The sequence below is a fragment of the Barbatula barbatula genome (assembly GCF_947034865.1).
Source record: "Barbatula barbatula genome assembly, chromosome: 9".
NCBI lineage: Eukaryota > Metazoa > Chordata > Actinopteri > Cypriniformes > Nemacheilidae > Barbatula > Barbatula barbatula.
The window spans coordinates 5,389,013-5,416,942 of NC_136772.1; the positions used below are offsets into that span (position 1 = coordinate 5,389,013).

At 39.1% G+C, this 27,930-nt stretch overlaps 2 protein-coding genes across 3 annotated transcripts; both read right to left on the bottom strand.

Moving 5' to 3' along the window:
• Positions 1-203: 203 nt before the first annotated feature.
• heg1 (heart development protein with EGF-like domains 1) lies at positions 204-10,971 on the bottom strand. Its single transcript, XM_079464421.1, has 13 exons — positions 10,487-10,971; positions 6,775-8,313; positions 4,569-4,682; positions 4,230-4,352; positions 4,041-4,132; positions 3,788-3,843; positions 3,549-3,709; positions 3,268-3,402; positions 2,706-2,748; positions 2,543-2,580; positions 2,335-2,422; positions 2,064-2,241; positions 204-1,586 (listed from the first exon to the last, which is right to left on the bottom strand). The coding sequence occupies exons 1-13, from the start codon at positions 10,740-10,742 to the stop codon at positions 1,443-1,445; spliced, it is 2,967 nt and encodes a 988-aa protein (XP_079320547.1). The 5' UTR covers positions 10,743-10,971; the 3' UTR covers positions 204-1,442.
• On the bottom strand, positions 10,823-27,872 carry slc12a8 (solute carrier family 12 member 8). Of its 2 annotated transcripts, none has more exons than XM_079464422.1 (14): positions 27,399-27,872; positions 27,030-27,097; positions 26,761-26,907; positions 26,471-26,662; positions 26,155-26,386; positions 19,135-19,248; positions 18,685-18,772; positions 18,058-18,145; positions 14,881-15,027; positions 13,027-13,666; positions 12,864-12,955; positions 12,655-12,772; positions 12,125-12,185; positions 10,823-11,944 (listed from the first exon to the last, which is right to left on the bottom strand). In XM_079464422.1, the coding sequence occupies exons 2-14, from the start codon at positions 27,069-27,071 to the stop codon at positions 11,776-11,778; spliced, it is 2,130 nt and encodes a 709-aa protein (XP_079320548.1). In that variant the 5' UTR covers positions 27,072-27,097; positions 27,399-27,872; the 3' UTR covers positions 10,823-11,775. The 2 variants fall into 2 exon arrangements, with proteins under 2 accessions (XP_079320548.1, XP_079320549.1); XM_079464423.1 differs by having other exon boundaries at positions 26,978-27,097; positions 27,399-27,828.
• Between the last annotated feature and the right edge of the window lie 58 nt (positions 27,873-27,930).

Below are 27,930 nucleotides of genomic sequence, written 5' to 3' on the forward strand. Positions count from 1 at the left end.
GTGGTCATTTGGCTGTGAACGCTTCATTTCATGTTAGAATGTTTATTTGTGTCAAGGCTCATTGTCAAACTCTATGAGCCGTGATCTTAATCTATTTGGATTTGCATTGTAAAAAGCGAACTGCAGTTTTGTTGCATGAATGCTTTGGGGAAGAGGAAACTTGTTGCTATTACAAAAATACGCAAAGACAGTCAAACAAACATTAACATTAGAAATCAAACATTTATTTTATTTAAAAATACAAGTCTGACTACAACGCCAGATTCAAGTGACCATCCACAGAGGACGGGAAAAATACTACGGAGTTAGAAAAGAAGTGTGATATGAAAGATTAAAAATATAGCACATCCCATGATAAAAACATGTTAGATAAGATGGACGCCTGTCACCAGGTGATGCTCATTCTCTTTAAAGCATTCATTAAATCATATATTCACTGAGGGTTTATGGATGGTCCTCAGGTAATACTATAGTCTCCTGGAAAGGAAAACTTAAATAGAATAAATTATAAAAAACTAGGCAGCATTGTGTTTTATGATTATTACTGTGATTCTTGCTACATTTTTTATGAACAATGCATTCAGTAATAACGTGTATCAAAATCTTAACAGCTTTTACACAGGTTTCTCCAGCGTTACTCCCACTACTACAAAGCTTTAAAGAAAAGTTCACTAAAAATGTGTCATCATTTACTTCCCATTTTACTTTCTGCAATAAAAGTGTATGGACACGAGAGGATGTCAAGCTCATCACCAGAGCATCACAAAAGTAATCCATACAACATATAAAACACCATGAACGGAGTGAAATTCGGTTGTACTCGCCGTGGAAATCTTGACTGACCTTGGCCACCATTCCCTTTCACCAGCAGCTTGGACTTTCATGGAATTTCACGGAACGAAACCGGTGAGTAAAAGATGACAGAATTTTCATTTTTGAGTGAACTATTCCAAACACCCATCTGAATATCTCCTCACATATTCGACCGCAACACCTTAACAAACCAGTAGGATATTTAACATATAAATACATTTATGGCTTCCTCCGTTTGACATCTGCGTGAGGAGTTCATAGTGCAAACTTTTACTTCATAAAAGTTATACTGTAGCTCAGTCATCTTGTGTTGTTCTCCACCGATCAAAGCTAAATTCACAGATTTCTACTGAAGAACAAATGCTTTGTTGGGTGCCGTGAGAACAAATAAATGAAATTCTACTTGTGTGTACTCATCAGCTCCACACCAGAAACTACGGTTTCATTGTGGTCCTGTGTGGGCAAATGCTAAACTGACCTCGGAAGAGCTCTCTGTGCTCTCATCCGTGCACAGATAATTGTCTTTTCCTGCCAGCTCATTTTCACATTCAAAGGCCCATTTAGTGGTCAGTCTTTAAATCTGCGACAGGTCAATACGCTGAGAGTTTGTATGAAGCATCAGAAGGCCATCAAAAGTAGTCCCTCCGCCGTGAATCGTCGCTTATGAAGGATGGATTCCACGAGGCAGGGTAGATGCAGGAATGCCGTGAGCCAGGAAGACCGGAAAACGGATACAGAACATTTCTCTCCAAGTCTGCGTTCCTCAATGCAGGCTACAAGAGAGAATTTGAGTCACATATCAGCTTTAAAGTGGTTACAGTGATAGTTTGCCCAAAAATCTAAATTCATTTTGTCAAAGTATCGTTTGTGTTCTGCAGAAGAAAGAAAGTTGTACAGGTTTGAAATGACACGAGAGTGAGTAAATGATGACCGAATTTTCATTTCTGGGTCAACTATCCTTAAATGACTTGGTCAAGGATGATTTTTAGCTTGGACTCTTTCCTGTGTTCAAATGTATGCAATGTATAAAATAGCAGCAACAGCATTCTAATAAGAGGTAGATTTAATAAATATTTTACATTTACCACAAATCAAACAAAATAAACAGTTTTCTGTTACACTATATCATTCATTGTTTTAACTGTAGGCTGTGTGTGGTTGCCAAACATTGCATTAACATGACATTAACGCAAAATGCGTGGCCTATGTATAATACCTCAAATAAGCCAATAAAACATGTGATCACATACCGAATAGTAGATGTCAGTCATTTGCAGGAGATTTTTGGTGCTGCCATTCTCTTGCATCTCTATGGTCTCTCTGCCCCACTCCATAGACACACGGTTACTCTTAGGAAACTCTGCGTAGGGCGACATCTGAAGGTCTCCGCTTTTGAATATGATTTTATTTATGTCGTTTTTGTCCTTTCTGTGAGCGCAGGGAAGAAAAGCAGTTTAGATCGCTATACTTTATATTCTGAATATCCGTTTCATCAAAGTAAATAAACAGGAATGAACTTACCTGCAGCAGGTGACTATAAGAGCGATGATGACAATTAAGAGCAGAGCTCCACCAGCAGGAGACACCACTACAGCTATCAACTTATAGACTGCATATCAAAAACATTACATCAGCAACATAAATCATTTCATAGGATTAAGATAAAAGTATTTTACATTTTTAATTATTGGTGTAAATCTAATATAATGAAACGAATTCAAAATCTTACAATTACTGCAGTTGAATCCTCCAAATCCGAACATGCACCTGCATGAGTGAAGACAAGTTTAGATGCATAAACAAACCTTGACTAAACTTATGTTAATTTTTGTCAATGTAATGTGATTTCAAGTAATGTAGGTGTGTAAAATACATCAATACATCATACTTACTCAACACATTTTCCATTAACAAGCTTAAGTCCATCTCCACAGTCTAAAAATGACATCAGTCAAAAATATTACATTCGTAAACATTGCAGAATGTTGTGTAGTCACTGTACAAATAAAAGGGATACTCCACCCAAAAAAAATAATCTGTCATGAATTACTCATCCTCAAGTTGTTCCGAAACTATATACAATTCTTTGTTTGGTTGTACACAAAGAAAGATATTGAGAACAATGTTAGCAACTGAGATTTCTGGGGTAGTCATATGGTAGTCAATAATGCCCCGGTAACTCTTTGTTTTACTAAATTCTTCAAATATCTCATTTTGTTTTTAACAGAACAAAACAATATACAGTAAACTATTTTTCTAATATGGTGGTCAATGGTGACCCAGAAATCTCAGTTGCAATTTTCTTTTCCAAATATCTTTCTTTGTGTACAAGCAAACAAAGTAATTTTTACACGTTTGGAACAACTTGAGGATGAGTAATTCATGACATCATTTTTAGGTGAACTTTCCATTCAATGTTTTGGTTGTCAACCAAAAAAATGATATATTTATTACCTCTGCAGGTCATGTCCCCTGGGTTCTTTTTGAAGTATCCTGGAAGGCACTCGCAGGACGGTGTGCCGCTAACATCTGAGCACACGGAGTACTGAGGATCACACTTTTTCTTCTGGGTCAAGCACAAACTCTCCACTAAACAGAGAGTACAGAATCAGAAAGGTTCTCTTAATATTATTATGCAAAAGCACTTCAAAGACATTATTATCCATGCATGTTGTGTGACTGGTGTTATCATGTCTCAGAAGTGGCATGAGAAGAGAGAGCACCCTAAATGGTACCGTGATAGGACAGCTGGTACTGAAGTTTTATGGTACAGTGCGAGTACGTCCGGCTGCAGTTGCTCAGGGACATCTGGATGCTGTTGTCAATGTCAGTGCTGGTTACGTTGGCGGAGAGAGAAAACATGTTCACAGCTGAGATCTGCACAAGGTCTCCGTCTCTGTACACGAAGAACACATTCATAAACACTCAGGGACAAAGAACAAGTCCAAGAACGCTAGGATCTTTAGAAACTCACTTTTTACTCAAGATAGAACGTCTGTAACCGTGGAAGATGGAGAGAGAGGCATTGAGCTGAAAAAAAAATCACACTCAAATGTTAAACAGCCTGTGGAAGAGTAATACATCACTGTATCATGTTTAACAAATCATATCTCGATTTCCCTAATAGCTTCTGTAGAATACTCAGCATAATCTGATTTGGCTGTGTGGTTTAAAGGTGGATAGGTCAGGTGTATATATATTGTAACATACAGCATCCGGTTTCATACCAGCTGTAGGATCTCTCTGTGCAGCTCATGTAGATTTGAGCTTCTGAGGTGCATGGAGTTGTTGACAGTGAAGGTGCCCAAAAAAGTCTTCACTGCAGGATAAAAACATCACAAAATGAGTGACTGATGCCATAATATCTTTATTTACGGCTCTTGATGTTCTTTCATTGCGTACAGCTAACCACCTACCTTGCGTACAGCTGCGGCCATCCTCCAGGTCAAAGCCCAGGGCACATTCACAGCTAAAAGAGCCACCCGTGTTGACGCACACTGAACCGTGGGGACACGGACTATTGACACACTCATCCACGTCTGTGAAAAAAACAAATACAATGAATCCATTTTCATTAAAATCCCAGAAGTAAACATTAAATGTAACAATGCGATTAGGGAAGATAAAACGTCCGAAGATAATAGATAAAAATGTCATTTAAAATATATTTTAAAATAGCATTGAGGGTTGACAAATCCTCACTGTGAATCATTATTAAGTTTGTATTTCAGTGTGCATTAAAGTGAGTTGCATACCCACAGTACAGGAGGGTCCAGTCCATGCAGGCAGACACTGACAGCGATAACTTCCTTCGGCCGTTCTAACACAGTGGCCTCCATTAGCACACGCGTCAGGCCCGCACACAGGACCTTAAATGAGCAAAACGTAGATAATAAATCAGATAAAACAAACAATTTAACAATTGTTTTTGTGTTCACAGTACAAAACAGTGTTGGGGAGACTTACATACCAGTTTCAAATCTCTAACCCTATAGACGGTTTCATCGGACACACAAAGCTAACTTCCAATTTATTTGATATATAATTCATATTAAAGTTAATATTTAACTGTATATTAATTGTATCAAATTAAGTTAACACCACACAACCAACAGCTGTAGTCTAATGGGGAAGAATTTGACTGGTCTCCATAAAGGCCAGACGGAAGGTTCCAATTTAGCAATTTTACTGATAGGTACGCCCACCTTACTTGTGTTTACATTTGGGCGGTCTTAGTCAAGTCATACCACAAACTGACGTAGATTTGTGGGGGTGTGGTTACACGAGGGGCTTCAGGCAGATCTGGGTGAGCATTCGCTTTTAGATAGAAGGCATCTTTTGTTCTGACACTTTAATTTTTTGCAATTTTACGTGTCTAATACATGCATGCATGGACAACTTATAACACACCAAAGACACAGAAAAACACGCATTTTTCTATATGACCCCTTTAAATGTCATTGCGTGTAAACATCTTAAGAAAGCAATGCAACAAAGGTACAGTGGACAATAAAATCTGGATAGAGATTTATCCACGGAATTGTTCCTTATAAGAAAACATGTTTTACATAAAGTTTGAAAGAGTTAGAAAGCCTGGTGGAGTTGACGTTGATGTTAAGCATCTGTATTGTTGTTTATAGCTGATATATCGTAGCATCTGAATTTCTTAAAAGCTGTTTGTGTGTGTGTATGTATTTCCTAAATATGATGAAATTCTAACTTGAGAGTACAGACATACATTGTGTGTTATATTTAATTTCTTATTTCCTCATCCTTTTTAGTCTCATCTTATTTTTCATTTGTTTTGCTATACATTTACTTTATTAGTCATATTATATAATATTTATTTCTATCTAGTTTCTATCTATATTCTATTCAACTTTTCTTTATGCTATACTCTACATTCTGTTGGATGTTGCATTTGTATTGTCTTCACAAGTAGATATGAGTTTGCAGTGGTCTCATTCTCAAGGTTCATAACAACGTCACGAAACAATGTTGTGAAGCAGTATTTTTCCACTCTCTATGTTGGTATAATAACTCAATGTGTTTCTAGTCAGACGATTTCGGACAAAGTTAGATGGAGATAGAGTGAACCCTAGACAGAGTTCTAGGCAGAGTTAGAATGGGCATCTGACACAACGCATGTTTTCTCTCTACAATAATCTTTGTTCATTTTATTATAACATCACTGTCTCCTGCATGCTGTTCTTCCCCTCCAATATCAAAGTCTGCAGGGTAAGTAGATCTATCAGTTTTTCCCGTATGAAAAAGATGGAACAACAAAATGGTATCATTTTGGATCAATAACAAGATAGTAGAATCAGATCTGTCTTAGCTTTTTATTTCTGCCAATTGTATTCAGGGTTCAAGTTGTGTTTATCTTGATGGACTTCTGTTGATTCTAGAGTTTATTTTTACACTATATGGACAAAATATCGGGACGCCCTTTTAACTTAAATTAATATGCTATATCATATAATACCATATTGAAGAATTTTGTTTCCATCTTTGTTGCAAGAGTTTTAAAATGGCCTTTTGGGTTCCCGAAATTACTGTACCCGTGTTCAATTACTGAGTTTGGGTGATAAGTGTTTGACTCAAAGCCGGTGTTCAGCTTGGTTTATATCTGAACTTTTTGCAGACCACTCAAGTTCTTCCCCATTAGTCTGAATCCATTATTTCTTTCTGGGTCTTGTGTACGAAGACATTGTCATGTAATAAAAAACTGTTGCTAAAAAAATAAAAGCACACCGTTCTCTAGAATACGCTGTAGTTTTAAGATTTAAGCAGTCAAACCTGTTTATTACAAGAAGGCGTCCCAATATTTGTCCATATAGTGTACGAGAATCCCAGTCTTGTGTCCATGAAACCAGTGTGAGCCTAACCTCTACAAAAATACATGGTCCCTGCAGCACTCTTTGGTGTAACATATTGATATATCAAATATAAATAACACACCTGGTGATAGGGTTGTCCTTGTTGTCATCTGTGTGGTTGTCACTCCCATCTCTGTGGTTACTTTGTCTGTGTGACTCCTGGTGGTAAACACCACAGTGCCCCCGGTCGGAGTGATTTTGCTAAAGGGTGTCGTTGCGTGGCTGTCGTGTGCCGTCGTGTTCCCTGGCGTGGCCGTGCTGGTTTCTAAGTGCAATGTGGTGACGTCAGCAGAGCCGGATGTACTGGGTGCCTGTGTTTTTCCAGTAGGAGAGGTAGGCAGACGCTTGGCTATGGAAGATACTGTCGTCTCCAGCATCTGAACGGTGGTAGCAAGAGTAGTGAGCTCTGTTTCAACCGGTGGAGTGGTGCTTGGCTGGAGCTGACGTGTGGTGACAGGAGCAGTCACGGTAGTGCTGGTGGATATGATAAAAGTAGATGTCTCGTAAGTGTCTTCTTCTGTAATTTGTGGCCTCCGAGTTGCCGGGACAGCCGATGTTGACACCACCTCAGTGTTGGTCGGATCATCAGATTCAGTAATGAAGGGTGGCTGTCTAGTGGGTAACCTGGAAAACAAGTCATCGGTTGTGGTGGATCCTTCCAGAAATGCTGGGGGTGCAGTGGTTAAGCCCTGAATGGTAGTATCCTTCATTGTATGGGTTGGAGGAACTTTGGGTTCCTCACTGTCGCTGGAGCTGACAGATCCAGTCGAGAACTCTGTAGAAGCTCCGGTGTCCATAGAATCAGTCACTGTGGTCTCACGGTTCTGCTGGAATGTACTGGAGACATTGTGTTCACCTGTGGTAAAAGGAGGCGATGAAGACACAGAGCCACCGGTTTCTGTGTAAGACGTCTCACTGCTTACATACGTAACATCCGTTTCCGCTTTACCGTTGTCAGTCATTGTGAAAGGTAGTGTGGAATTTGGGTTGTCACCTTGCTCAAACCTCTGTCGTGTCACAAAAGGTTGTCTCGTCTGTATTTCGGTGCCTTGAGACACGCTTGGCCCATCGGTCTCCGTAAACTGGCCCTGCGTCGCATTGGTCCAACTATGATCTTCAGATGTGAGCTCAGTTTGATCAGATGTTGCAGATAAAACACTGACGTTTTTTTCTTTTCCCTGGGGGGCACCTGTCGTCCCCTCCTCCCAGCTTAACGTTTGAGCGACAGTCTCAGATGTGTCCGAGTCATCCGTGTACAGAGAGGTGCTGTTAGAAGTTACAGAGAGCAGGGTGCGCTCTCCAACACGGCTGGTGGTGGAGACGTAGGTGCTATCGGTGTGAGAAAGAGAATCAGTGCTGTCCGTGTAGGCATAACGCTTTCTTTGGTCTGTTACAGGAATATCTCGCACTGTCCGGGTCACCGTCAAGAGCTGGTGTTTCTCTTTGAGGGCTGGAAAAGAACTGCTGCCATAGGATGCTTCAGACGGACCCTCCCATTGGGCAGTGGCATTATCGGTGAGCTCATGGTTGGATAGTAGCAGATCAGTGGGATCATCTGAGGTCTTCGGAGTTGTCCAGTCCGCTGGATTTGTGGAGATGTGGAAAGCTTGTGACAGTTTGTCTGGAGATATACAAAAACATATAGGCATGTCAGACATTTTGTTAAATATATCAATTGTCTATAATGGGGAATCTGAGGCATTTTACCTTCATTCATTTGGCAATTTGAGAAATACCACCACTAGGGTGCGCTTCACATTATACGATACTTGGGAAACCTCTTGAACTGTGCGAGATGTTTTCAGAAGTGACTGCGGATGTAATGATTTTGGGTGGAGAACAATTGGCAGCCGCACTAGTCTAACCTAACAAAAGCTTGGGCCCTAAAAATGGAGGGGTTTTTGACCCATTGGGACTTGCTGTTTCCTTCCTTCAGCTGACCAAGCAAAGTCCATATTACAGCAATGTCACTGAAGCATGGAGTTTATAGACAGGGAGAAATATAATCAACTGGACCTCAGACTGAATAGGGACACTTATTTTAAGAGGGTGGTAGAAAAAAAACCTGATGGGCAGAAGTACCAGTATGATAAACAATACAATAATTCCTTTGCATGGATTTGCCCATGGTATGTTTACTAAACTATACGATATATTTCTGACGCCTAGACTATATACATTCTCTTACGAGTTTATATTTCACGTTTTGACTATAAATGTCACATTCATAACGCTGAAATTGCCCCATAATACAAGTATTCTGCAGGTGTAATGGAGGACTTAAATTTTTCAGTTTTTTTTCTTCAAAAAAGTCAGTCAGTAATGTGCAACAATTTGAGTATGTCACACCCACTGAGTCTTTTTGTAATTCGCCCCACAATTGTTGCCCAAATATTTAAATCTGTTTATTACAAGAATGTCTACAGATGTGAACTTTGACGTTTAGGGTTATGTCAGGATCAAAATTACACAAAACCATAAACAGTCAAAACTCTTTTACATCTCGCTGTCTCAGCACACTGATAGTGATGGAGAAAGACCTACAGACTAATGATTTAAGAATTTGGAAAATACAGAATGAACTGGAAAAGTGAAAAATTCCCTTTACCCCAGGCAAATTGATACGCACCAAAAGAACTGTACATCACTCACATCTGCTTAAATCTGGATATTATTTTTGGCTTGCAAAACAAAATCAATATTTCCCAAATAACGTTTATCCATACACGTTAATGAATTTCAATTGGACAATAATCCAAGAACGCTAAAAAACGATGTGCACAACTCACATCCCAATCTAAACTTAATCCAATGAGATATACGGTAAATTATTATAAACAAAACTTTGCAGCCAGTGGACAAAGCAGATACCTTAAAGTCAGGTTGTGTAGGGATCAATACAGTGCCAGATAGAGATCATTTAGTGCAGGGGTTTTCAAACAGGGGTCCGGGGACCCCCAGAATGTTCTAAGCAGATTTCCAAAGAAAATGTTTAATGCAAAATTCTACTGAAGATTATTGCGGTTTAATTTCTATAAACATTATGTTTCCTTTATAATATCAAACTCACTATTTGTTGGACATCTTAAATGCTTCTTTATACAAATAAAATGGATATTTATTTTACAAAAGTTAATCATATCTGGGGGTCTTTAACATGAAAGTTTCAAAACCCTTAATTTAGTGTATTTATTTACTCTGGTTACTGCCTAGTTCAAATATTTTTGCACCACTATCAATAATCATTTGCTTTTTATTCAAAATTGGCCAAACATACAGTACACCAAGTACAAAAACTGGATGCACTGGCTATGCAATATATCAGAGCCAATTTACAGCATCTTATTCTTATCATCACACTATAATTAATGTCAAAATATTGGTGTCAAATGGCATTTAAATGGTATTCGAGCAACCGAAGTTATGAGCACCATAACATGTAGCAACACACTTACATTTATGACTTGATGTTATGACATCAGTTAAACAGATAATACAAATAGTAATAAATCCGCCCCAAATACGAATATTATACCTTTATTCAAATTAATTTTCATAAGAGGACCTATTTATGTAATGCCCAAAGCAATAGCTGACATTCGAGAGAACTTAGTTTAAAACTTCCAGGATGACACATATTGAAACCGATATGATATCGTATAATCCTCATATATAGGCCGAACTTCAGAGCAGCTTTACATTGACTGTGGATGTTTTTTTAAAACCTAGTCAGAAGCCCGCAGTGTGTAAACAGATGCTTCGAGCATCACATGCTCGTGGACCGCATGGCTTACCAGCTCTCGCTCCCGTTATCGCAACACTGGCGGGAACGTCCGTCATCTCCAGGTCCACAGTCGTCACAGCTGCCCCCCTGTCCGGCCAAGTGGTCGTTTGCTTCAAACCTGTCGTTCGAGCAGGAAAAGTTTCGGTGCTCAATGGAATATCGGTGTCCGTATCTTTCGAAAAACTTTCAACAATCGCGGCGTTTAGGACGAGCAAAAGCACAGCGAACGCCACACGTTGAGCGCGGCTCCGGGCACACGTTTCCATCGTAAAGGCGACCGGGCGTACTTCCTATGAAATAACACGCCAAAGCCGTCCGGGTCACCATCGGAAACTCTCTTTAACAGTTTCCCATTTTAAAACGTCTTGTGAGGGTTTTAAAGTTGGAGCTGACGGGTAAGACGCGGTTTTATTTCGGGCATTGAGTGAGAAACGGGAGCAAGGGGTGACTCCTCCCCTCGGGCAGGCGATAGCGGTTTCCACCCCATTCCTCAGGATGGACGCACTCTTCATTTCGGATTGATATAATGTCACATGATGCCAAAACAGGTGCTATCCTTTTTTAGTTACATTGGCACTATAAATAGGTATTGCAAATGCTAGATATAGTATTGTATTACTAGATACTGATATTATTTTAGATCCACGACTCAAGTGTGCACATGCGTCCTAATAATTTGATAATTTGGGGTGGTATGGCTTTTCCGAAAATGATTAATGAAAAATAATCATCTTTTGGAATAATTTCCAAATATTACTATAGGCCTACCCCGTGCTCACGTGAAAAATACTGTAGTATACTTTCGTATTAAAGCAATCTTAAGTAATGTATAATAACTAGTTTGTTGACACAAATGTTTACTACAAGTCGATATTAAAGTGTATCAGATTCACAATTGATAATACAGAATACGAAGTATGCTACTGTATTTTCCCTGTGGGTGTTACACTCATACAGTATAATTAAGCAAAAATGATACGTTTACTTCTGTAATACAACATCGACTTGATACTATATACTGTTCAAATGCTGATGAATAGTAACATTATACGATCATTATTGAATACTATGTGAATATTCTCACATCATATCCCTGACCACCGGAGATCATGGCACATTCATTGCACATTCCCTTGTTTCAGATAAACATCTAGATTCTCTTCATATTTTCCATGAAAACAAAGCTGTCCTCCTCCTACAACCTCATAAATGTAGTAAAAAAGTATTGCAGCAATCAAAAAATATTCAGTCAGAATTTTATCCACATGTGCTTGAACCGGTCAAGCAGCTGAAACATGGTCAGTTTGACTGAGGATGGACCATCTTGTCTGTGGTGGTGATGAATGAGGAGTGATGGTAACGATCGCGAAGGGCAAAGTCCGCATTTTCTTCTGTCAGCTGCTTGGTCTCCATGCCAACAGAGGACAAAGAGGGTGTCACCACGATCTGATCCTGAAGGGCCCCTTGCCTAAAAAGACAGGCCAATCTTTGGTGACGTGAGGTTTGGTATTGTGTATGTGCATACAGATGTACATATAGTCATAGTATCTATACTGCACTGCCACACACTCATAGGTGCAATAGTCAATTTATAAATGCAGAGACGGGAGTGCTTCACTCCATCCATTTGAATCAGGACTATTCCTACCTTCTCAGATTACTCAGAGAGGTCTTGAACCACCTGAAGAAGCTGAAATGTGCTGCTGCACCTGCGGGTGAGGATAAGTCCTTTTTAAAAAGAAATATCATATAAACTAAACCTGGTAGCCCAACTGTGCACCACAAACATTATGATGATAATTCAAATTAGACATTTACATTTAGGCATTTAGCAGATGTTTTTATCCAAAATGACTTTCAAAACTGAGGAAACATTGAAGCAGTAAATCTTAGGGAAACAACAATACAGAAATTCTATTACCTAAATTCATGTCATCTCAATATCAGCACTTTGGCCAATGGAGTAATGGCCAACAAAGTATGACTCGAAATGCTCAGGGCTGCGTTCCCCAAAAGCATTGTAAGCCTACGTTGATCCTATCTCCATTGGTGACAATGGTTCTAAAATCAAATTAAGGTTACGAGGCTTTTGGGAAACGCGTCCCAGGTCAGTTGCTGAAATAGGCAATTTACTGTTTAAAAAAATGATTAAATCAAATTACAATTTGGTACAGTTACCTGTTGGCAAACCTGGGCTTGCTGTTCCAATGTAGAGGAAGAGGATAAGTGCTACTGTAATGTTAACCAAGGCGTACATCCACTGGATGACGAACATTATCATAAAAGAGCACAATGCCTGCATAGAGAACATAAGTCTTCAAGTTATTTTTCTATAAATGTTCTGAATTGCTTATACAATATATTTTTGCTTTTTTTCAAAAACTTACACCAATAAACGAAACCCAGTGGTTACAAAACTTTTCATAGACTGAACTTTGAATTGATTTGATTTCAGATCCTTCAAGGCTTGGTTCTGGCCCTGTGAATGACAGATTTTTAACAGATTGCAATCTCTTTATTGAAGCATTAAATCATGTGTCACATACTCACCATTCCTGTCTATATGCTCTCCTGGGAGCTGTTCAGCCGAGCCAGAATTAGGCAAGGACTGTTTCCTCTTGTCTACTGTTGTAAGGTCAGACTCCATAAGTCCTATCTGACTGCTGATATCATCATCAAATCCAACAGTTTGTTCTGGCACTCTCTCACCTTTCCCTTTATCTAACTGTGCATTACTGTTTAAGTCCAACCCAAAACTGTTCATCAATGTTTCTTTAGCTGGAATCTTTGATTTCCTGCCTCGGGCTTTAGAGACAGGAATAGACACTCTCTGTTCTTCAACATTGTCTGTGCTGGTCATTGGAAATATCTGGTTCATGTCTTTGGTGAACTCCAATAACGTGCCGTTCATAGGTTCACTGATGGCTCCCTCGCTGCCGTAAGAGGGGTGAGAGCTGGACACGAGCGTTCTCCTGGAGCTCGACCTTTTAATTGGCATCTTCCCTTGCTGGACCTGCAGCTCATAGCTTTTCACCACACAGAAGTAGCAATAGTCAATTACGCTGTATGTCAGCATGAAGTTGATGGTGACGATGGGAGCCAAGACATTGACCTGGCCGATGAAGATGAAGGCCATGGAGATTAAACTGGTCAGACAGATGGCAGCCAAAGGGGTCTTACTGGCCCCTCGCTGTAAAACAAAGAGTTGAGAGGATAAAGACGTTATGGCTCTGTGAGTTGCTTTTCTGTCTATTGCCTACATACAGCACGCACCATGGTGAAATTCTAAATAAAACATTACAATTTGGCATCAAGCTTACATTTTTTGCAACAACCTTTGCATCAGGGCACATGTCTGTGATGCCTCAAAATGCTGCCTGTGTAAATTTACTAGATTTATAATCCGAACCTGTGTAAATTAAAACTTGATAAATGATCAGGGTGAATTATCTTATTTATAAATGTGATTTAAATGTAATTTAATTTTGTATAACTGACATTCTTAAAAATATCTATTTCACAATATACGTTTATTAGTTTGGTTTCTACGCACTCCATCCTTAACCATTCCCAGCTTATATGATAAGTGAGCATAAACATTAAAGTTAAAACTTTCCAAAAACAACATATTCCAAGAGTTTAACCTCACCCAAGACTGGCAATTACCCAGAAGCCCTCATAAGAATAGGCTCTGGGATGGAGACTGTGCTGGATTGCCCGCATTACTTTTGCTGACTGGCACAGCTCCAAACCCACCTGGGTTGGTCTTTTCTGTGCTTCCTGCATTTGTTCTAGTACTTTGATTCAGGCTGAGATGTCTGAGGCGAGCTTGTAGCCCGTAGAGCGGGGTCAGGCAGAGCTTATGTAAGGGAAAGGGTGTGCTGTGTTTTCTGAAAGCCACAACTGTTACACTTCATTCCTTCGTGTTTTTGGAGCACTATAATTAGGAACTTGTCCTGTCCTCGGTAAAGCATATGTTTGAAAAAGTAAACGATTCATTAAAGTAGCACAAAGTGCATGAAAAATAAATGTTTTAAAAATCACACAAGTTCCTAACCCTCTTCTCCCAACAGGTAGTGGTCTAGCTTTTGTTGAAACTAGTAACTTTGTATAAGCACCTAATGTTGTATTGCTCTTTTATGACATATCGCTTATTGCTCCCTGAACTTTTTGTAAGTCGCTTTGGATAAAAGCGTCTGCTAAATGACTAAATGTAAATAAATGTTATTTTGAGAAGCATATGTCAAATGTATGGACTTAAACTTTTTTTATACTAGCAATAAGTCTTCAATAGAAAAAATCATTTATGGCTGGACAACAATGGCACATGGCCATCTTGAACACATTCATGTTTTAATAATACATGATGTTAATACAGTTTTTTCCCACAGTATTAATACTAACCCCTTTCCCAAGAAACCCGAGAACTGGGATGACTCTCTCCTGGGCGATACACTGGAGGATCCTGGGTGCTCCATACAGGCCGCCCATGCAGGAGGCCAGGGAGGAGATGTAGAGACCCAGCAAAAACAGGAAACCAACCAAGGAGACCTGGGAAAAAACAAAACACAGAGGGGAAGAGAGTGTAGAGCGCTCCACCCAGCTCTGTTCCGCTTGGCCAGACGAAAAGAGTTTATACTGTGTTGAAGGTAAATCAAAGAAACATTGTGTTATGGCTGGAATACACTACAAAACTATTAAAATCTGAACAGATTTTTTTTAAACTAGACATCATACACTTGCAGACTTTTTGAAAGTTTCAAATAGAAACTAATCGATCAAATCTGCAGACTGGCACAGACTTTCTGCAACAAGTCCAGACTGAAAATCTGAGCAAAAGTCTTGTAGTGTATTTTAGCCTTAACCATCCTGACAGAAGGTAAACGCAAACACCACATGAGAGAGCAGGCGATTACAACCAATTACAAGAAGGGCGGTTGAGTGTACAATACAGAAACTTTTAAACAACAAAAAACATCTCTTTGTGGCCTCACACATACTTTATGTAGAGCGAGTTTGAAAACTCTCACAGCTAGTCAATGGGCCGGATGCGTAAGCATAGCCATGATTTTAAGACAGTGTCTATAGCCATATTCGAAGGTAATGTTTCTCATGAGGACGTCAGTAAAATAAAATAACCTCTGTAATAAAACACATGTGTTTGGACATGCGGTGTATATTCTGCAAACCCCGGAAAATGCACTTCTCACGTGCTCAGTCACATGACCAATCGCACTTATATAATTATTACAGTTTTGTAAGTTTTAAATGGCAAATTTTTTCTTGTCTTCTTTCTGTTCTTATCTCCCACTCTGTGTAGTCTAGACGCCATCTTGATCTATCCATCAACTTGCAACGTTTTAACTTGTGTGTGTGTGAATATCTTAAGTGAGCACGCGTGATGCATCTACACAATCACTTTAACAGCCGAAACATATAAAACTCTATATCATCAGGTCACCAGGTAAATGGTGAAAATATCTTACGTCCCTATGAGAAGCAATAACCGTCCAAATAGGGCTGACTAGCTAAAGTCAGTGAAGAAAGACGTTGCATAAAATAAGCTCATGGTTGTCTTCAATAAGACAAAATAAATTACACTGCTTTGTGGGAAAATTAAGACGTATCTGCATATTAGAATAAACAAATTTAGTGATTACAGTGAAAATAATAATAAACACAAGGCTTGGACTACTGGAACTGAGTAAATGAATTTAGCAGTCAGTCAGTTTCATGAACCATCAAAGATTTACACTAAAGAAGAATCAAAGATTTATTTTTCACAATGGTCTTTCAGTGGATTTTATTTGTCTATGAAAACTTTTCCTTTTCTTATTGCACTTTTTTAAAAAGCAACACAAAATCTTAATTTGATTTAAATTAGACTGATCTGAGATTTTATGCAACTGAGCTAAAAAGTAAACTAGTCTTAACATAAATATTTAAGAAAAGAAACGTCTAAAACCGTTTAAAACAAACAGCTTAAACCAGTTCAGGCCAGTTCAAACCAGCTAAAACCAGAACATACCTGACATTATATTGATGTAGAATCATTTAATGCTGTAGTGTTCATCTGACAGCTGAAAGGTGCAGTCACTTTCCTACTTGCTCTCTGCGATTTGACAATGGCTTCAGCTAAAAAAGCTAGCAGCGCCTCTTCCAGTGGACCGAGCCTTAGTGCCGCTTTGAATTTGAAAAAGAGGCGCAAGGTGAAAGCCACAAGACAGCGACCAACTGCAGCCTTCAAAGACTGGTTTCTGGCTCAGGCACACATGCCAGATGAGGTGCCGATGGAAGTGGATGAGGTGGTGGAAGAGGACTATTATATGGAATGGTCTCCCACAGTACCCTCATCCAGACGGCTTCTTAGGCCACCTCAGTTTGTGCCAAAGGATGAGTGGCCTATGGAATGGAGTCCAACAATAACCAAAGCCATCCTGCAAATATCAAGGCCATTTCTACGGCCACCTCAGTTTGTGTAATAGATCCTGATCCACACTTCCAGCACATCCTACCTCTGAGCCAAGATAAATGTCCTGAGCATCTGAAAAAAATGTCCCCCGAGCACAAGAAAAAGGTCCACTGCGCATTAGAAAAGTACCCTCCGAGCACAAGGAAAATACCCTCCGATCACAAGAAAACATCACCCATCACAAAAATAAAGTATTTTGACACAAAGTTATTCCTGTGTCACTGATTCACAGCTGTCTATTTAAAATAATGATGAGAAAATGAAATGTCTAAATCTATAAACAATTTTTATTTATTGACAAAGTTTTAAGCAGCCATGATGAGAATAAGCTTTCATTGTGGTCCCTGTTGTCATGGAAACCAGCAAACTGTCAGCTGATCAAGATTCAAAAGTGGCCTGGCCTGACTTGTTTTGTGCATTTAGCAAGTTATTTTATAAAAGAAAAATATGATTTATTTATTGTTTCATTCTTAACGCCATTCCAGCATCTATATTCATGGCGAGAAATAGACAATCTATACACATCCATACTCAAGTCGGGGGAGGGGCAATTTTAGAGTCTTCAATTAAAGGGATAGTTCACCGGAAAATGAAAATCCTGTCATCAATTATAAACTCTCTAGTTGTTCCGAACCTGTATACATTACATTGTTTGGTAAAATCAAACCTGGAGAAAGATATTTGGACGAATGCTTGTAACCAAACAGTGACTCGTTTGACTACTGTACCATAGTAGGACAAATGGCAATGGTAGTCAAAAGACCCCTATTTTTTTGCTGTCCCACATTCTTCAAAATATCTCATTTTGTGTTCAACAAAACAAAGGCGTTTAAAAAGATTTGGAACAACTGAAATGTGAGTAAAATGATGACAGATTTATTTGGGAGGGTGAACTATCCTTTTAACCTAACCTGCATGTCTTTGGGCTGTGAGAGGTTATAAAAAGGCAGTAAGTTTAAGTTTACAAAGACCAATACACCATCTGAATGTTGCTAATGTCACATTTTATCTGTAGATAAATTATATCGTCTCAACTGAAAGAAAGATTTAAGAATGAGTTTCAATAGTGAATAGACTATCCTTTGAAGCCTGGCAAAACATCAGATTACCTTTTCCGCTATCAAGAAATCATAACGCAGCGCCTCTCTGGTGCAAATGGCTCCCAGCAAGAACACAAAGACAAGATACAGGAACCACCTGCGGATTCCCATGCAAGAATGAAGGTTGAATGTATTCTATTTTAATAAGCATTATGCAACAAAAACTGTTCAATGAAATAACATTAAATCTTCTTTAATACAACACACAAAAAGTTGCCTGCAACTGTTAAGTGGTTATATTTTACTCACTCACAAAGTCTTATTTACAATTGGTACTATTTTTAACCTCTACCATAAATGAGGTGGAGTCAACACAACGGAGGTTAAAGTGATTCTGTCATCCTTTACTCACCCTCTTGTCATTTCAAAACTTTATGACTTTTTTCGCCCAGAACACAAAATATATTTTGAAGAAAGTTGGTAACCGAACAGCACTGGCCCCCATTCACTTTTATGCGAGTGCACGGGGGCCAGTTAACAACATTCTTCAAAATATCTTCTTTTCTGTTCTGCAGAAGAAAGTCGTACAGGTTTGAAATGACAAGAGGGTGAGTAAATGATGAAGACATTTTTGTCACAAAGTTAAACAAAATGGGAGATCATGGTTATTATAGGTGTGGACTGGCAGATACATACGAGACGCAGACAGCAGCAAGAGTTCCCACAGGGATGTTGTGTTCAGGTCTCTGGAGATCTGAGCTCATGTTGAATCCTGCCATCACACCTACACACACAGAGAGAGAGACAGATAGAGAGAGAGAGGGTTACTGTGCAAACATGCCTTAAGACAAGGGTCCATTCAAAACCCGAACACCAGATATCATAACATATCCAAGAGCTCAGTCAAAATAAAAACGTCCTCACTTGTTTTGTAAGTGCAGATGAGAAAAGAAAAGAATGGAAACATCTTTATTTCTTTTTTATACAAAAGTGTGATTCATGAAAGGATTTCTGTGAAATCTGCATTCTAAATAAAATCACAGCTTTTAACAAAGGACATCATTTTTTTGAGGCTGTCAATGCATTCTAGTATCAACATCGTTTAGTCAGTGGTCATATTACAGTTTATTGATGTTCTGTCCTCACCTGTCGCCGCAGGAAAGAAAACCCCGAACACAGTGAAGAAAGTCTCGCCAGTCGTGTAGTCTGGCAAGGTGTTTTTATGCAGCAGTTCCTCCGAATAGCCCACAAATCCATGCTCTGTAATAAACAGATTCGGTTCAAAACAATGTCAGGAAAGCCATTTGTTTGTTGTTATGTCAGCAAGCATGAAACATTACAGAATGTTTTATGGGGAAAGCCTGCACAGAAACATAGGAATCAAATTTATCATACCCCTTAGTCACAGAGAATAACAGACATTACGCAGGTCCATAAATATTTGGACAGAAGCACATTTTTTGTTATTTTAGCTGTGTATCAAAGTGTATTCGAGTTTAAGTTTTATAATGGATATTGTCTTAAAGTGCACACTCTCAGCATTATTTAGTGTATTTACATTCAGATTAGCTGAAGGCTTTAGGAATTAGAGCTCTTCATTATGAAGCCCCCCCCCCCCTTTTTCAAGTGACAAAATTGTTGAATCAAAAGCTGTTTTTTAAAAGGAAATGGACTTTTCCTTAAATCATTTCTTCATAAATGAAGCATTTTAAACGTCTGGACTTGATTCTATGTCTGGTGTTTGCATTTGGAAGATGTTGCTGATGCAATTGAAACCAACCATAGTTAGATTTCAAAAACACAAAAAATCCATCAGAAAGATGCCAGGAACATTAAGAGGGGCGTTTTTAAGGTGTTTATCTTTATCAGCGAGAGGATAATGTCATCATTCACAACTGTTGGTCTCATGTGGACGCCCAGGATTTTTATGTTGCAGTGCTCAGCTGTGTTTTTTTTCTTTTCTCCGAATGTACCAAATTGTCGATTTGGCTGCTCTTAATGTTCCTGGCATCTTTCTGATGGAATTGGTGTGTTTTTGAAATCTAACTATGGTCTTTTTCACTTGCATGGAGATCTCCCTGAACCCCATGATGTGGGTTCCCAGCAACAGCTTCCAAATGCAAACCCCACATGTAGAATCAAATCCAGACCTTTAACATTTTCATAGAACATACCTACTGCAAAATATTTTTATAGTCCATGCCCACTGTATTATATTCTCTCATATTGTATTCTGTATTTATTCTAACTGTATATCCTGTACTTGCTAACTGCACTTCTGGTTAGACCTAAACTACATTTCGTTACACTGTACTTGTATATGTGTAATGACAATAAAGTTGAATCTAATCTATTCCCGAAAAATCAGCCCGATCTGTCTAAATATTACATATGTATTGCACACATGTACAAGAAAAACATTCCTTAGCTCATGACCACATTGAGAAGTGTTTTCCTGAAAATTCTATATTGATCTCCCACACTTACCAATACAATAACCTCTCACCCTAAAATCAAAGCAGATTCGCTAGGGCTCTGTGTGTCAGAGGGAAGACTTCAATCTCACATGTGAAATATTACACACCAGGTTTGGACTCCATCGCCCCTTATGTAACAACCCGGGGGGACAGACAGACGCCCCACCAAGATGCGTGCGAACCCAGGACCGGCCTTTCATTGGGAATACATGCCAAGTTCAATAGCTCTGCAGTGTGGACATGATTGAGGGAATGCTGGAGTGAGGTATGGGTGTGTTCACAGGCAAACAAAACAAGGCAAGAACAGGCGCCGCTGAATATTTACACAAACATTACTGAGAGATATCACAATTGTACCTTCAAATGAGAATGCTATTTTAACTCTGGTGACAATTTGAATGTTTGGATAGCACGGCTGATGCAATATTTTTTAGGTGTAGTTTTAAAAAACTTTTATGTACGAGTTGACACTGGTGTTATTTTCCCTTTTTCCATTATATGGAATTGTGGCGCAAACATTCTTCAGGGGGAGATAATGATTTGGTTAAAGGTCCAGTGTGTGATTCTTTTGAGGATCTATTGACAGAAATGCATATAATATACATACATTTGTCATCAAGTGTGCAAAGACCTTACACAATGAAGCGTCATGTTTTTACAACCTGAGAATGAGAAAACATAGCGGGTCACATTGCATGGAATTCACCATGTTGTTTCTACAGTTGCCCTAAACGGACAAATTGCTCTACAGAGCGCGTTCCGTAAATACGTTATCTCCTTCTGTAAAGAAGTGAAAATGTGACAACATCTTTCCCCTGTGTCAGCCACCGTAGTGCTTCGAACAGGAGGTGTGTAGCGAGACGCTTGTTGCAAATTGCAGTCCCAGCACTAGATGCCGCTAAAAGTCATACACTGGACATTTAAACAGCATTAGCATTAATATGCACGCAGACTGAAGCATAAAAATATAAAAGTACACCAATCTGAGTATCTGGTAACAATTATATGGATAAGAAGGAATTTGCGACAGTGCATAGGGTTCGTTGCAATAGCTGAAATTTTTCTTGATCCACAGAGAAATGGGAAAAAAGGAATGGGTGGCTTGGGAGGTATCTCACCTATGCAAAGACAAGGCACGTATCAAAACAGAGATCTACAGGACCTGGCTATGCAAGAGAATGATCCATTTCCCTCTTGGTTATCTTGTGATGGGAAAGAATGCATTCTCTTGGATTAATGACATGTTTATACGAAAGGAAGTCACAACCCTTTCAGAAGCCCTGCCTGTTCCTGCACTTCCAAGTCACAGTTCTAGAAAGGGAGAGTTAGAGAATAAGAAATGCAAGAGATCAGACTAAAAAGATTAAGAACGTTAGCTAAAATAGATCGTGTCTACTGCAAAACAATTCATCATAACATGATATAGTATATGCATGTCCACATTGATACATTTTATGCAAGCATAAATGACTAAATGTATTGAAACAGGAGATCAAAGCACATGCGTTGCTGTGGCCCACCCTGCCATGTTTTTAGGCAATTTGACTGCAGTTGGATATTTATAGTGGGAGTTCTTCTGATCTAAAGATTTGGAAGAGGAAGTGATGATGTGGACTTTGCTAGTGAGGAGTTCGGATCTGCTTCCTGCCTGCTCTTTTGTCTCAGGCCAAAAATGTGGGTGAGCCCGGTCAACACCCTTCACCCAAATCTATGAGCGCATGTCAGTTTCCTGTCCAATTCAGTGCGTTTAAATAAGTGTCTTTTGCATTTAAGAAGAGCTGAGGAACAGAACAGACCGTCAACCAAGGGAACAAGAGACCTGGTATAAAAAAACTCATCACACCATAAATGAAATCATGTGTAAAAACAAGTATGCACGCTGAAAATAAAGAAATTTCGAAGATTTATTTATGTGCAGATATTTACGCACTATATTACTCCCTCCCAGTTTAAGATTGATAGAATGAGTAGTATTTTTAAGAACTGAACTCCGAACCCTTTTTAAAGGGATAGTTCACACAAAAATCATATATTCACTGTCATGTCCTTTAAAACCTGTAAATAGCTATTTTTTCTGTGAAACCCAGAAGACATTCTGAGAAATGTCTATTTTGTGCCAATGATTTTTGGAATGACATGAGGGTGATTAAATGATGAAATAATTTTATTTTTTGGGTAAACTATTCCTTTAATATCCAGTTCAATTCCAAAACATTCATGAATGATTATTTAGCCTACATTTAAGATCATAAATTACAATTCTGTGATCCCGTGGGGAGAACACTTGAAGAATACTGTCATTTGTCCAAAAGTCTGTAATATAGACCGATATAGAGATTGCAAACTGACGAGACCATATTTTTCAAATCCTGGACTTGCCAAACCCTGAACAAAACTGCAATTAAAAATCTAGAGCAGTAGTGAACCTCAACGAAAGCTCAGCGCTCCTCTTGTGTGGTAAGAGAGGCACAAAAAAAAGTGACCAAAAACTAGGAGGTGCTCTCATTTTTTAAATCTAGCACAAATGTGTTCATGGCAATGGTATGAACTATGAAGACTCTAGTGGGTTGTTCTTTATCTTTTCCAACAAAAACATTTTCAAATTATTTAACAAAACACCAGTACCTACTTAAATAACGAAAGTAGGTTGCAGTATTAAAGGGACAGTTGACCCAAAAATAAAAATATCTGTCATCATTTACTCACCCTTAAGTTGTTCCAAGTCTGTATAAATGTCTTTGTTCTGATGAACAAAGAGAAAGGTATTTGGAAGAATGCTTGTAACCAAACAGTTCTTGGCCACCATTGACTACCATAATAGGAAGAAAATAAAATGCGTTTAACATGTTGTTACAATTTGTGTTCAACAGAACAAAGAACCGTTTGGTTACAAGCATGCTTGCAAATATCTTTCTCTGTGTTTATCAGGACAAAGAAATCTATGCTTATTTGGAACAACTTAAGGGTGAGTAAATGAAGACAGGATTTTCCTTTTTGGGTGAACTCTTCCTTTAAGGTCATCAGTCCTCCTATATTGGGTGCACAAAAGAAAAGAGCCAACTACAGCCTGTGGTACAATGTGTCAGCATATCCATTCCCAAAAATATTCACAACCAAGATATGTGCTCAGCTCCTGAACTTTCTGTTCAGGCTTAACAAAGTCGCAAAATGACCACCGTAAAAACCTTTCCTTGCGCTGCCCACCTGCCGATGACTACGTGATTACCATCGTTATCAAAGTGTAAACACATCTGTACAGCTGCTCCTTTTTTCTGCCACTAGCAGGTAACCCACCCATGCAGCACCCAGCCTAAACTGTGCAACCCCTGGAAACATTCCAATAGTGAGATCATCCCACAACCATAAAGCTTAATTATAACAACCTGGAGGAATCAGCACCTCCTTTTCCCCCAGCCAGAACATACTGCACCCGGGCTCAAGCTCCTAAGGGAGGCGATTAGAGCAAGAGGATAGTGGCAGTAGCACTTCAGGGGTAATGTTAAGCATCCTGGCTTTCGTGGCAGAAAGAGAGGACGCCATCTTTCTAAAAGTCTTGTGTCTTTATAGGACAGGAAGCCAGTAATCAAGAGAACAGGAAGAGTTGGGATGGATTTCCTGCAAACCCAGTGTGAAAGTACACAGTGACCTCGTCTGAAGTGGTCAGCCAAACACAATAAAAAAGTGAATGCATGCTTTCTTTGTCCTCAGTTTAAAAGACTTGTTGTGAGCTCATATAAATTCTTGCAGTATAATTGGTTGTTTTGTTATACTTAATGTAAACTTTGTCTTCCTGTAGCTGTTCTAACAGGTGGGTTAAATCCTTTTGATTTAAAACATTGTAATCTGACTGATTGGCATTTTGCATTTTGGCTTGGTGCAGATGTACAAAGGCAAGCAGACAGGAAAGACAAATCCTCCCACCCCCATGTTTGTTCAATATCTCTTTTTTTATGATACGGAATTGTTATACTTTTGTGACTATATTAGGAAGCGACCCGGTGCTCCCTCTGGCCTTGTTCACCTTTCCCAGCAGAACATGAGACATGATAGAAGTCTTTTTGTGGACCGGATAAACATAACACAGGCTTCCACTTTGTAAGTCAGGAGCTTTTATGGAAACTAGAGAATATAAATAAATGCGAATTACTATTAGCAGAAAACAAATGGCATAATGATTTATGCTTTACAAAACACATTAGATAGTAATTTGGACACTCCAACATTAGTATTACCCTGACACCTTCTGGACACTTGTTGCAAGTGCAATACAGCTAAACATGCCTTTTTATAAATATATATTTGAAAATATTAAACCTCATTATGATTAGCACCTAAGTACCAGATTTAAATTATTGTAACTTAACAATGACCCAAAAAGCAATATATACAATGAAAATATTTCAATACACATGCAATGTTCAATATAGCAATATATTCAGCAATCTGAACAACAAAGAACAAAATTACTCATCTAAACAGTGAGAACTATCTAGAGACACGTCTGTTGTTGAAAGAAAATGCTACAGCACATTATTTAGAATAAGATAAATTGACTGGAACTTGGGTATCCTTGTCCAACAGGTTTGCCAGGAAACATGCAAAGAAATGTCAATATAAGAAAGACAAGCACTGTTGAGCAGGAACTGTGAAAACAGCACTGCAGGGCCTGATTCTCATATCAATGCACTCAGAGGCCGTTTACACTAGACAGTTTTCAACAGAAAACAAATAAAAATGTATACGTTTTTGCTGTCCGTTTACACGGAAACTGCGTTTTAGGGGACTGGAAACGCAAACATTTGAAAATGGGTCTCAAAGTGCAACTTTTCTCCACGTAAACTGCTAGATGCAACATTCTGAAAACATTGACGTCACGCGCATGCATGTTACGTGGTCAGTCGCACGGCAAAACAATATGGCGGCTTCTCGTACTATGAGCTCGCACTGCTCGACCATGTATTAACGTTTCCTTAGCAAAATGTGGATTTGCTGCACCAATAAGACCAGTGGAGACACACTTTTTACATTCGACTTTAAACATATATATACGTCGACCAACGGGATTAAAAAGCACTTTGGCTTATAACTGTGTCAAGGCACGTCCTGTTTCTTAACACAACAACATCACCATCCACCGACATGGCGTGCATACTAGAGCGTTTCGATCCGTTTTCCTGGATCTGTGTAAATGCAGACCGTTTTGATAACGCTTTCATGCAAAGGTTACATTTTGCAACAGGTGTATTTGTTTATGATTCAATATCGCATTTCTTCATAAAATGTATAGCATGCATTAAAGATATATATCTGGGATAAACAGGGTTGGTCTGCCCAAAGACCTCAATAAGCCAAAGACCAATATTCAAGTGGACAAGTAGAAATGGCTTGTGGAACTAGTTCCAAACCAATTCATTTGATAATGCTGTTATTCAACACACTCTCTAAACAAAGATAAAACCTAAAAGTAAAAATTTTACATTTCCAAAACCACTGTCTGACTTCATCACTTCAAAAAGATTGTCATCAAAACTACATCAACTAATGGCAATGTGATCAAGACAATTATTTGAGCAATTATTTGTAAAATAAAGTATGGGTTGACCAAATCTGATGTAAAACAGATACTATAACGGTATATGATTCCTAATCTAAACTCCCAAACCCTTTTTTTACAGTCAATTAAACTCACCTGGATCTAGATGACTAAATGTCCCGATTACAAAATCCAGAGTGGACATAGCCAATACAGCCAGCAGAACCAACTGAAGACGTATGATCCATTTCACCCCGGCCAGGTTAATCCCGAGCAAGCCCAACAGAACGGCCACAGAAATCCCCCGCACTGCCCACACGCTCTGTAAACTCAACACCTGAGCGATGGACTCTGCAAAACCTGTGATGTACAGAGCTCCAGCGACACACTGGAAACAAGGTCAACAAAAAAAGTGAAATTCCGAAGAGTACAGTAAACATCATAAATGATTATTTATGCAAATCTTGCTCACCTGTCCGAACACGTACAGAAGCCCCACAGTTCCGCCGACTCTTGCTCCAAGCACAGTGGACACCATGGAGTAAACCCCGCCGTTGCCCACGCTGCAGCACTCAGACACCCCTATTCCAGACATCACTGTAACCAAGGCGACCAATACGACCAGTGACACCAGAAGCATTCCCAGCAAAACTCCTGTGTTACCCTGAAGATATTTCAAATGTTCAATAAAGTCAGGAACATACGTTTAAACTGATCCAACAAAACTCATTCAAATATAGCCTACTATGATGATAGACTTACCACAAGCCAGCCAGTCCGTAAAAAGAGCACAACCCCGAAAATGTTGATCATGCAGGTGGTGAAAACGCCATCCCAGGTGCCAAACAGAACTGGTTCCCAGACAAAGAGCTGCACTTTCCACCAAGGTTGAGTATTACTCTGGGAACCCTACACAAACCAGTGTCACTCATATCTAATGTCTCCATTAAAGTACATCTTTGGCCATTCGTCTACACACCTGAGTAAATTATTGACATCGTGTGCAATATTTAAAGCTGATTGCAGATTACCTGAGCATCTTCCAGGAATATTTCTCGAGCCTGTGGGCACATTTTTTCTCCTAGGAAAGGCTGCTTTGCTGGGTATGAGGGGAAAAGAAAGGCTTTTAGTGAGTTGAAAGTATATTGTTAGGATTTCTGCACTTACATTTGCAAGTAGAGGCGATGGTCGCGTGGACATTTCTGATTCAACAAAAGCTTGTTAATAAGTGACAAACATTTCAGTTTTTAAAGACGCTATCTACTCCAACGGTTCTATTTAAAACTCTTTGCGAGACATTAAAATGGAAGACATTCTTGAGCCTTAAGGATGTTGTGCTGTGATATGATGAACGACTGTTAAATGACAAGTTTAATATTTTAAAGAAAACGCACACATACCTGCGCTGGCGTCGTTCTCCCGGATGCGACAGCAAGAGACGTGAGTGAACGCGAGGCGCGCGCCCACCTGAGAGTTTGAGTAAACGGAAACGTCTCGGTAAGCCTATGTTTGAAATAAATAATAAAACAAGGCTTTATATATAAAAATGTCCAGTCCAAAGCAGTCGGTAAACAATTCGAAACAATTTTTTATATTTAAATAAACTACATCGCATTAACGAGTTAACGTATTTTTCCTAAAGGCAAACGTGGTTTTGTTTGCGTGGTCTGGATTTGAGACAACCGTTAAGACTGCAAAGCTAAGAATTTCCGATTGATTGAATACACGATAAACAATATGCATATGAAGTATTTTTCACGGGGACGAATGTATAGTTATTGATTTTGAAGTATATGGCAGTAAAGCTGTCCTCGAGTAACAGCTGACATCAATGAAAACGCAACGTGACGTGTCCAATAAAAACGTCATTAAACAAATATGTGCACCGCGTAGCTCCACCTCAAGCGCATGAGTGTGCCCTCTCTTTCACTG